Here is an 11,720-nt window from a genome sequence, read left to right on the forward strand (position 1 = left end):
GTCTCCCCCCCCCGCCTCGCCCAGCCGCATCTTCTCGCGGCCGGACTTGGACCAGGCCTGGCGCATGGCCAGCACGCGGGGGATGATGCGGGTCTCCTCCCCGCAGCGCACCTCGGGGTGGGCGTCCAGCATGGCCCTCATCAGCGTGGTGCCGCTGCGGGGGACGCCGCCGATGAAGATCAGGGGCATGTCCTTGCTGTAGCGGTACTCCACGTGGTTGGCGTCCACCATCACCAGCTCCTCGTTCTCCGGCCTCATCAGCCTGTGCCTCCTCTCGCTCAGGACCTGCTGGCACTCCAGGACCTGCTGCCCGAGGTGCAGGGTCACCATCAGGGCTGCCACCGAGCCCAGCAGCAGCAGCACCCTGCGCGTGGTGACCCGCATCCTGCTCTCCTGGGCGCAGGCTGGGGGCTTCAGCTCTCTGCTAGCGAGTGTCCAACCCCACGGGCATCTGCGAGAGAACAGCACTGTCAGAGCAGTGATGGGATGCTGACACCATCCCAGATTTCATCACCTCTTTCACTTATCAGCACCTCATTTCATTTATCAGCACCTCCCAGGCTTGGTGCCCTACACCCAGCAGGTAATTAAAGTCTGCCTCAGTGCACACCCAAAGAGAGAATTTCTGCATTGTGCTCCCAGAAACACAGGTTTACAGCTGGAGCAAAGCTCCAGGAACGTTTTGGAGAGGAGGGGCACTGTATATTCAGAGACTTCTAAAACCAAAATCTTTACAGAGAGCCTGCTCCATCCCAGATGAAGCCCAGACACAAGCTGAGGTTATTCCTCCCAAACCCAAGTCAGCACTCCTGCACTGCTCACCTCCCAGCCACCTGCATCCTCCCTACATTTTGTTTAGCTTAACCCTGCAGTCACAGAGGAGGGGGAAGCTGAAATAAGAGAAAAACAAAAGCCTCTCATGCCAGCTTCAAGGGTCTGAGTCAGGAGAAACCGTTAGAGTGAAACACTGAGAGATTCAACCATCTGAGAGTGAACAGCCACACTCAGCGTTCACCACCCTGCCCTGCCTCGGGAACTGACCTGACAGAGAAATCCGTGAAACTTCATCTGGCACCGAGACTTTTCGGGGTTTCCACGGCTCGGCAGGACATCCAGCAGGAAGGCTGCAGCCTCTGCAAGTGCCCAGCTCAGCTGCGTGCCCGGAGGGACTCCCGGGAATGCTGGCACCGCTTCCCACCCCCTCCCCCCGTCCGCCCCAGTTGCGAGTGCAGGTTTTGCAATCCTCCCCTGGGCTCACCCCGGGATTTCCAGTTCTTTGTGATTATGTGGCTGGGGCAGGAGCTGAATGGAGTGGAAGGAACGGGCCGTCCATGGATTCTGTTTTGCTGACAGGCCAAAGAGCTGCTCCAGAAAAGAGTTTCCCCCCACAGCGAAGGAATACATTGTGCAGCAGCCCATGTGGAGCAGGGAGCAGGCAAGAGAGAGTCTGGAGCTGGGCAGTTTTCCTGCTCCTCCTGCCAAGCACTCAGGGACTCGCTCTGCTCCCCCCTTCCAGTCCCTGACATCCCACTCCACCATCCTGGACTCCACCCACTGGCTTGTATCCACTCCTGCCCAGGCAGTGCCTCTCTGCCAGCCCAGGAATGCTCTCCCACAACCCAGCAGCACAGCAACATCACCACCAAAAGTATTTTTGTGGCTCTTTACTCCCTGGTCCAGCCTGACCAGCTGCTTGGGAACATACCTGAAGCTAAACAGCCTCAACTGCATCCCCAGGTATGAGATAAAGTGGGTGGATTTGTTGGGATGTAGGTCAGAGGGACATCCAACAGCTCTGGCATTTTTGCAGCACCAAGCAGAGTCAGGGCTATTAACAAGACAAGTGCTGCTCCTTCCTGCTCTCTTCATCTGTTTCTGTCATGTAAATATATTCAAATATTCACCCCAAAATAATTGCAAATGCCACAAGACCCATTTCAATGGATGGCAGAGGAGCAGGCAGGATTTAGGGCCAGCTGGAATAATTAGGGCAATGCAGACCAAGACAGGCTAATTAGCAGCAAAGGCTGCACCGTGAAAGGAGGCTGGAGCACAGAAGTGCTCTGTTCTCCAGGAGAACCAGCTGACAGGGAGCAGTTCCCACCCACATGCTCCAGCAGCTCCGGAGGGAACAAAGGGACTCTCATATTGTGTTCGATGGGGCTGCCAGCTGTGCCAGGGGAGGTTCAGGTCGGACATCAGGGGAAATTTTCTTGTGGAAAGAGAGGTCAGGCCTTGAGAGGCGCTGCCCAGGGAGGTGGTGGAGTGCCCATCCCTGGAGGTTTCCAGGGAATGCCTGGATGTGGCACTCCGTGCTCTGAGCTGGTGACAAGGTGAGGACTGGGCACAGGTTGGACTCCAGTGGGAGGGTCTGGGAGGGCTTTTCCAACCTGAATGATCCTGGGATTCTGGAACTCCCTGGGGGACTGAGTCCTCACTGCTCCTACCCAACGCCCACCAACATGGGAAGCTGTCACTCTGTGCGGGGAGTGGGAAAGGCAGGAGCTCACAGGAGCAGGGCCTCTCCCCACTGCTGAGCTCTGGGCTCTGGCTCTGCCCCGGCACAGCAGCCCCTGGGCCCAGGAGGGCTGGAATGGGACAGACCTCTCAGCTGGGATCACCCTGGGATCACCCCAAGGGGCTGGGAGGGCTGAGCAACACACAGAGCGTGGCTGGGTCACACTCACACCCGCTCACACTCATGCACACTACTCACACTCACTCATGCTCGTTCACACTTTTGCACACCTGCTCACAGTTGTGCACACTCTTGCACACTTTCGCACACTCGTGCGCACCCGCTCACACCCACAGACCCTCACACTCACTCACAAAGACTGTGAATGACTGGAACTGAGAACTGGGAAGGCTGGAGCCTGTTCAGGCTGGGCTCTGCCTGCTTCCTGGTCAGTGTTGGCTTTCTGGAAAAGTAATTAAAGGTTGTATTTGTTTCTGTGATTTTTTGGATACAGAGCGTGATAGTTGTTGTCTATCTACCTAGTGCCTGGGGGAGTTCTTTGCTGTCTGAGGCAGTGCAGTGGTGCCCCAGAGAGTCTGTGTGCACTGCTGGTCATGACACAGGCGTGCCTGCACTCTTGGGTCAGTGACTTGTGCTGGGCTTCAGTTTTCTGCTTCTTCTCTGCTTTTGTTGCCTTGGTCTTACAGTAAGCTCTTCAGTAAACAGTGCCCAGATGTGATAAAGGGCTGCTGTTCGAATAAAACCAGCAGTTTATAGAATTTTAATTTCCAGCTGCATAATTAAAACATTTAAGGCAGAAACGCTGCTCAGAGCTCTTGCTGTGATCTGGGACGGAATTTTGTTTTTGTTGTTGTCATAGACTTAATCATAGGATTTGTTCCCTGTCTGTTTAGGCCATCTTAGCCAAATTGCCTGTTTAAATAAGTGTTGCAACAGAACATCAATGAGTGCTTAAGTCCTGAGGTTTCTTTTTGAAGCTCTTTTTGAAGCTAATAAAGTGCAGTGTTACAGGCTATGTACTCCCAAGAGAAAGACTTCATTTGAGGCAAGGTGAAACTTCAAGGCAAATACAGATGTGTAGATGGCACAATGAGACAGAGCTGGTTCTCTGCTCTTTTGTGCAATTCTCCACTGAGAATTTCCTAAAATTTATGGGTCTCATTAGTCTGTGAGGGAAGATGGATGGGTCATTTCCTCCTCAGCAGACATTGTGCTGGAATCAGGGTGTAATTAGGTTCCAGAGACAACACCCTTTCAAATGCCCAAGCTGGCTCCAAGAGCTTCCCACTTGAGCAGGATTAGGGAGCTCTCAGAGGCTACTCTGGCAGGGAATGGTGACATGGGAGCAGAAAGCAAAGCACCAGCAGCAATCCAGGGCTGAAACCTCCGAGTACAGCTTGGACACGGCAGGACAGGGATGTCACTCAGGGACAGGGGCTATGTCCCTGGCCAGCATCAGGGGGCTAAGGCTGGTTCCAAAGAAGAAGCCGTGGAGGAAGGCATGTTGTGGCAGTTTTGTATTCCCCTTGGGGTGCCTTTTGCAGCTGCAGTGTGCCTGGAGCTCTGGGCTTTGTGGTTTTCAAAACCCTAACCCTAGCTGGAACCCTAACCCTAACGCTAGGCAGTAAATGCAGACTAGGGCTCAGGCTGTTTGCAAGGAAAAAGCGGTGAAGGAAGGCATGTTGTGGCAGTTTTGTGTTCCCCTAGGCATAACCCTTACCCTAACCCCAGGCAGAGCACTAAAATCAGCCTTGTAAGGCTGGCACCCAGAGTGTGGGGGAAGATGGGGACCAGTGGGGACGTGGTAGCAGAGTGACAAGAGGTCCTACAGGCAGCAAGTCTTCTGTATTCCCATGCTGATGGGACTTGAGCATGAAGAAGGCTGACACTGTGTCGTGCCAGCTTGTGAAAGCAACACAGGATCAATGGAGCACCAGTGGTGGTGTGGACAGATGTGCAACATCATGAGACAGATGTGCAGCAGCCACCCAGCCTCCCAGGGGAATCACACATCCAGCAGCTTGCTCTTACCTTTTCCCCGTACGGTCATTGTGCTTCTAGTCGAGCTTCATGCTGAACCTGTGGCCACCAAAACACCTGATGGGGAAGAGAAGCCACAGTGTTGATTTGTTTATTTAGCACACACATCCACTCCCCTCCTCAGCACCTTCCCCTCCTCCCCACAGCCTCCTCTGAGCCCCAGGGAAAGGTGTTCCTGCTGGAGCTGGTGGCCCCAGCTCATGGCAGCGCTGGCAGCTGGACTTGGCACACCTGCCCTGAGACACCAGCACTGTTCACAGAGCACAGCCAAGCCAGGACACACAGAGGGAAGCAGCAGGGCAGCTGCTCTTTTAGGAAATGCAGCCTGCTGGAAAGGAGAGAGGCCTCAGGGGGACCCTAGCAGCCTGGATGTTTAAAGCCCAGGGGATGACAATCCAGCTGGGCACAATTCCAGCACACACTGACCGGCACAACAGCCTTGACCAGAGGAAGCAGCTCCAGACTCGCCTGCCGCAAATGCTGAAATCAGGCACACGTCAGACGATGACCAGAGCCCCCAAATCAGTGACAGTGAAAGGAGACAGAGCCCAGAGGACCTGCAGGCCTGGCAGGACCTCCTGGCTCCAGCCCCAAGAACAAAGCTCTCTCCAGCCTCACCACCTGCCAAGGCAGTAGCACTAGCCCTGCACAACATGGAAATCCCTCCAGGTTAGGAACCAAATCTCTGGACACTGGGTTTCCCACAAGGACTGCTCCATGCCAGGGAGCACAGCAGCCTTGGCTGGAGCCATCCTGCAAGCACAGAGCATCCTGGGGACAGTCTGGGACACAGAGCTGCAGCAGAGCACCCCGAGGGGCCAGGACCTGGCGGATCACCAGATGTCACTCTGCTCCCAGGATCCCAGCAAGGACATGGGACCATCTTGGGGTCACTGCTGCTGGGACATTCCCAGTCAGCTCCCCCTGGCTGTGCAGCAGGTCCTGGCCTTGCAGGATGTTCCTGAGAACATTTCCAGTAGTGACACTAATGGCTATTCCAGTCTCCTCTCGTGCCATCGAGTGTCACTGGCCCCTCCGCCTCAGCACTAAAGAGAAACCAGAGGGAAACTCCACCCAGCAGGAACTCTTCAAGGGCTTATCCGCAGTGCAGGCACTTCCCTGCGAGGCTTCCTGCTCAGCCTGGCCTCCATGGACTACAGGATTCCAGCTCCAGACCAGGCTGCAGTTCCACGGAGCAGCAGCTCCATCCCTGGATGTGCTTCTGCAGTGCCCCGAGTGCTGAGGTGCAGGGACAGAGGTGGTCCAACAGCCCACCCGACTCACTCTGCTCCGGAAACGGCTCCAGATCCTGCCCAGGCACAGACACATGGACAGACACACAGACACGCACTTGTTTGTGACTTCCTGATGCTGTGCAGGGCGTCACCACCAGCTGGGCTCCAACAGCAGCTCTGACCAAAACCCAACGAAAACCCTTGAGTCAAACCCCTGACCTTGGCGCCTGCGCTGGGAACGGGTAAAAACCACCCCAGCGCCCTCAGCAGTGAGGAAACACCGTTTGTTAAAGTGTTACAAACAACCACAGAAACAGTTTCTATGAGAAGCCCCAGATGATCTAAAGCTGCGTTTTTCTTCAAACCATTCCCAGAAATGAGTGTCATTAAGTGCAGCCTCCCCAAAAGATGTAGGTGTGGCCTGGAAAATTTGAGCTCAATTTGTTGGTGCTTAATAAAAGGATGAGGATCTGCAGACGCCCCTGTGGCGGAACAGCAGCAGAAACTGTGGTCAGCAAGAAATGTCCCAACATATCCAGCTCACATCTTTACAAATCAGCAATATTTAATTACTGAATTGATAGTCTCCAGTTCATTTACAAAAATAAACACAGCTTGCCTGAGGGCCACTGCTTCACCCCAACCTGAGCTCAGTCCAACACTGGCACTGCTGATGGCAGCTCTGCTCCTCCTGGATGCTCCTGCTGGCAATTTCCAAACACTTCCCAAGTATCTCTCTTAGCAGGACCGGAATGCAGCGAGCATGGGGCATGGGGCATGGGGCATGGATCCCTGGGCCAGCCCCAGTCTCCACCAGGAGCACACAGAGGCACCACGGGGGTGGCTGTGGTCACTGAGTGCAGTGTCAGCCCTGTTGCACAACCCACAGCTCGTGCTCCTCCACCCCAGCACTGCCCAGGATCGATCCCATGAGACAGTGGGAACAGAGTCCAACCCACCCACCCCAGTGGTGGGACAGGAGCTCTGCACCCACCTCTGCTGCAGGTGTGCCTTGGCCCTAAGCCTTGGAGAGAAGATATGAAAATTAAGCTGCAGCACTCAAAAAAAAAAACCCCACAACAAAAAAGAAGCTGCTGCCAGCCACCACGTGGCAAGAGCAGCACCACTGAGAGCAGGATGGGTTTGGTGACTAAAACTGAAGCTGCACTGCAGGTCATGAACCCAGGGCATCCACTGGAACAGAGGCCAACTCCAGTGAAAACACAACCAATCCCAACAAAAACACCTGGGTCTGGAGCACTTTGGAGTTCTGTGTCCCTTGGAAAATCCCCAAACAGCACTGACAGCCCTGTGGTTTACACTTGCACCCCCGCCATCATCCCAGGGAAAAATAACAGTCAAAAGAGTTCAGGGATGAGTGTTCAAGCAGCCACCTCAGCACCCAAACCACACAGAGGCTGCTCCAGCTGCATCTTAGCACCTAACACGCTCAGGAGGCAAAGGGGAATTTATTCTCACTGCTGAGTACCAAGAAAAATAAACCAGCAGAACCTGCTGCCCTGGGGATTAAGGCAGTGTGTGCCAGTTTCAAACACTTTCTGGCTCAGAAAAGCCTGCATGGTGAGAGTCCTGAGCCACACCAATCATTCCAGCCGAGCATCCCAAAGAGCCCAGCCAGGGATAGGGGCACTGTGTGCCAGCCAGCTCCAACAGGCTCTAAATCACATCAGCAGAGGACCCACAGGCATTTCACAGCACAAACAGACTGCTGGTTTATCGCCTCAAGGCTGTTAGGATTAGCAAAACATTTTATTATCCTGCTCAGTGGTACAGTGTTCCTCAAACAATAAAAATCCCACCAATCTACAGTAAGTCCCCTCCGCCCATCCCTCGTTCCAAGCACGGCGACAGCATTTTATCATCGGGAGATGGAAACCTCAGCACTCACCCTGCCAGCCTTGCAGGGACACAGCCTTCAGCTCAGAGCGGCAGATTAATTATGGAATGGCCATGATTATGGAATGGCCAAGGGGGAAGCTGCTGGCAGGACACAGGGATGGAGGCACCTGCCCACTCCCCAGCACCTGGCACCGTGTGCCTGCACTGCAACAAGGCTCAGGCACGTCAGACACGCTTGTGCTGAAATGGGACACGAGCTCTGCACTTCAGAGGGAGCTCCTGACTTTTAATTAACCCACAGAGCTCCCCCCTTCCATAATTACTCTGCAGTTGCTGCCTCAGGGGAACAAAGGCAAAGCCAGCACAGGTCCACTGACAGTGACACTCCCACGTGGGCTCCCCTTGTGCCCTGACCAGTGACTCCCCTGTCCTGCTGGAGGATGGAGCTCTGGGAAAGCACTGAGCTCTCCCCCAGCTCCTCTTGCCCAGGGAAGCTGTGGCTGCCCCATCCCTGAGGTGTCCAAGGCCAGGCTGGACAGCGCTCTGAGCAACCTGCTCTAGTAGAAGGTGTCCCTGCCTGTGGAAGGGGGGTGGGACTAGAAGATCTTTAAGATCCCCTTCCAACCCAAACCATTCCATGATTCTATGATTCCTCTCCATGTCTCTGATCAGGTCCCTCCAACTCTCAGCCCTCGTCCAGGGTATGTCCTGGGGATCCCCATGGGAGAGGGGCACTGGGCAAGGGGTGCCAAGGGCTGCAGCCCCCCTGTTCACTCACCATGCAAACACAGCTCTTCCCTCACAAAACTGCACAAACATTCCCTTGCAGGAATGTGGGTGGTCAGAGCCTGCCATACAACAGGGAGGAAGAGAAGTCAGAGGAACTGCTAGAAAAAACACCAAGTATCTTCAAAAAATATTTTCCCAATCCACACGCCAAACCCTAAGTCTCAACAAGCTCCATTCTTGCACGCACAAAGATCAGGATCTGCAAATAAAAAATTGTTTCTGCAAGACAAACCCCAAAACCTCAAATTTGCTTAAGAAACAAAATCAAAGTGTTTTATTTCCACATGCAGCAGCAGCAGCAGCCCTGGAAGCACTGCCTGAGGGCAGGGCAGGGCAGCAAGGATGGAGGTGCCACTGCTCACCCTGCATGCAGGGATGGGAGAGGGGACACTGCTCCCCATCTTCCCCAGCTCCTCTGCTCATTCTTGTCCTGTTTCCTGCAGCTCCCTAAGGAGCACAGACCAGCCCCAGGATCTCCAGCAGTGCTCAGCCATGCTCAGCACAATGGATGCCATAAAGGCAAGCATCTGGCATCTCCACAAAGCCAGAAACTTTGGGAAACACCAGCACCCACTTCAGCCATGTGTGTTTGTGGCCTCCCACTCACAGCCCCAGCGAGGACGGGCAGTGACCACTCCCAGGCCCTGGCACGGCTGAAGCCCTTGTGAAACCACCAGTGGAAGAAACGGAACCGGGTCCTTCCGAGCCTGCGCTGCTGCTGCCTCATCAGCCAAAGTGCCCTGCACGGCACATCCGAGCTCCTTCCTGTCTGCACCAGCCCAGCTGGAGCCCTGCTCCTCCTCTGCTGCCACTTGCATCTGCAAGCACTGGGCCACCAAGGCCTGTGCCCGTGCCCTGAGTGCCACCCGGCCACTCTGGCTCACAGCCAGCTGTGTGCCCAGCTGCCCGAGGGGGGTGGCTGTTATCCCACCGCCCTTGCAGCCCAGCCACTGCTGGCAACAGCTGCTCACACCACAGGATCCCTCCCAGCACCGAGCAGGAACAGGAGTGCTGCAAAAGCTTCCCCTGCCCCAGCACAGCAGCCTGTGGCTCCAGAGCCAACATGCCCGTGGCCATTCCTCTGTGGAGAAGCACCTGCATGCTTCAGCCCCTGCAGAGCCCTCAGTCTCACTCTGGGGTCACTGCATGGGAATGCACAGTGGGAAGGAGCTGCTTGCTTCACTTCCGAACGCTGTGTGTTGAGCAACCCCCGCTGCTGCTCTTGTTTGATGTCCCTGGGAGGGGACAAGGGGCTCCTGTGGCAGGGCCACCCTCCTGCCTGCACCCACACCGTGAGGCACCACAGCACGGACTGGGGGCCAAAAGGGGGCAAAAAGGCATCGCTCACCTTGAGAGGGGAAATCTTTGAGAGAATTCCTGCAGGAATTCTGGAGGCAGACAGGGCTTGGAAAACAGAGTGAACCAAAGCAGGCAGCCAACACCAGGGCAAGCTTCTCCTGGGTTCTGTGTGCCCGCTGCCTGTGGAATCTGGAGGGAAATGTGCTCGGCCAAGGCAAGAGGCTGAGGTTCCTCAAGGCATCACAAATTCATCACAAGGCACATCTGCACGGTGCCAAATAAAACCACCTGCTGGGGGTTTGTTTTCTCTCTCCAAAAATCTTCTTGACAGTCCCCGCATTTTAACAGCGCTCCTGCCATCCCACACATCCCCAAAGGCTCAGCGCACACAGAATGCAAACTGCCTTTGGAAAAATCTCCTTAAAATAGCAACAGAAATTACTAATACCGTTTGTAAAACCTACAGCCAGAGGATGGCTGTGGCATGAGCCTGACCATGCTGGTGAGCCCACCAGTGTCCTGCACAGACCCCAGGCCTCAGCTTGCCACATCCCCCCACAATGAAGCCCCTCCAATGCCAGCTGCTGTGGGCGATGCTGGGGAGGACTCACACAGTGCCCAGTTCAGCTGCTGTCCCCCAAATTCCAGGCTGCCTCCCTCGTGTGACTCCACACAGACCCTGGGCTCCCTTCAGGCTCTGCAGCACAGCTGCTCCTGTGGTGCCACATGCAGCAGCCTCGGGGCACCAGCTGCCACCGGCATGTGATGGCAAACCCCGCTCGCTCGCAGGCGCCCGCGCTGGCACTTGACAGCTCCCCACGAGCAGCCTGCAGCATCCCCACAAAACACACAGCAAATCTGGAAACCTGTTGGCACCAATCATTGGGATCTCCCCACTCACCGTTGCTCGGTGCCTGAGCAGGAGGGAGCAGCACGGCTGTGCTGAGGGGGGACTCCCCTCCTGAAACCGAGTCCAGGCAGCCGGCGGGGCCTGGCACAGGGAGGCGTCTGAAGGGGTTTCAAGCTGTGAGATGACTTTTGGACAGAGCCCGAGCATGCAAACAAACACAGAGAGGGACAGAGCAAAGGCCTCTATGATGCAAACCATCCCCTGCCTGCCCAGGAGGGCAGCCCAGCTCATGCTGCTGGCCCCAGTGCCAGCAACTCCAGCCATGAGTCCCAAAGAACTTGAGCTGGACAAAGCGTGGATGTCACATCCCTGCCACACAGGGCACAGTAACAGATGGGCACTGCCAGGAGAGTGCCAGTGCTTTGTGTGGGCTGCAAGGTGCCAACACAGCTGCTCAGGAGCCCATCTGCACCCCTGCCAAGGGACCCACATCCCTCAGCCACCCAGACCTAGGTGCTGCCAACACCTCTCAAGCCTCAGCAGAGGCTGATGCTACCCAAGACCCACAGGTGCAACCTCTCACTGGGCACCCACCCTGCCCAGGCCACCACACTCATCCTGGTATAGAAGGGCAGTCCCAACCTTGGCTGAGCTCTGGACACCTGGACAGACGGACAGCCCCAGCCCATGGGTGCCTCTGTGTATAGCAGAGCTCAGGTTATGGGGGCACAGTTTGGCGCTGGGCTGCCAGAGGGGTGCCACGGGAGGGGGGAGAGGGCACCCTGAGCCAAAGAACAGAATGGGAGGACAAAGGATGAGGAGGACCCTGTACTGAGCACCTTGTCCCACCTGCCGTGCATCCTGCACTGTGCTTTGTGCACTGAGCACTCTGTGGGCACCTCAGCAACCCTGCACTGAGCATCCTGCACCCAGCACCACGCTCCGAACTGAGCACTGAGCATCCTGCGCTGAGCACCCCACACCTCGCATCCTGCGCTGAGCACCTCGCACCGAGCATCCTGTCCGGGGCATCCAGCACTGCTCTGAGCACTCTGCACCGCACACCCAGCAGCGAGCACCGCTGTGTGTCCTCAGCACCGCACACCGAGCACCGCTCTGTGTCCCCAGCCCCGCACGCCCCGCACCGCTCCGATCACGCATCACCGCC

At 56.0% G+C, this 11,720-nt stretch overlaps 1 protein-coding gene across 3 annotated transcripts in view; it reads right to left on the reverse strand.

Moving 5' to 3' along the window:
- TPST2 (tyrosylprotein sulfotransferase 2) overlaps nucleotides 1–4,585 on the reverse strand; it is an 8,965-nt gene extending 4,380 nt beyond the window's left edge. Inside the window, exons 1-2 of one of the 3 annotated variants that reach the window (XM_031057423.1) lie at nucleotides 4,511–4,585; nucleotides 1–451 (exon numbers count right to left, since the gene is read on the reverse strand). The exon at nucleotides 1–451 is cut by the window's left edge and continues 455 nt beyond it. In XM_031057423.1, coding sequence (XP_030913283.1) covers nucleotides 1–384 — 384 coding nt within the window. In that variant the 5' untranslated portion in view covers nucleotides 385–451; nucleotides 4,511–4,585. Of the gene's footprint in view, nucleotides 452–1,041; nucleotides 1,129–1,258; nucleotides 1,420–4,510 lie in introns of those variants that run through there. The other 2 variants (XM_031057422.1, XM_031057424.1) reach the window with 2 other exon arrangements.
- Between the last annotated feature and the right edge of the window lie 7,135 nt (nucleotides 4,586–11,720).

This window comes from Geospiza fortis, unplaced genomic scaffold (genome assembly GCF_000277835.1).
Source record: "Geospiza fortis unplaced genomic scaffold, GeoFor_1.0 scaffold408, whole genome shotgun sequence".
NCBI lineage: Eukaryota > Metazoa > Chordata > Aves > Passeriformes > Thraupidae > Geospiza > Geospiza fortis.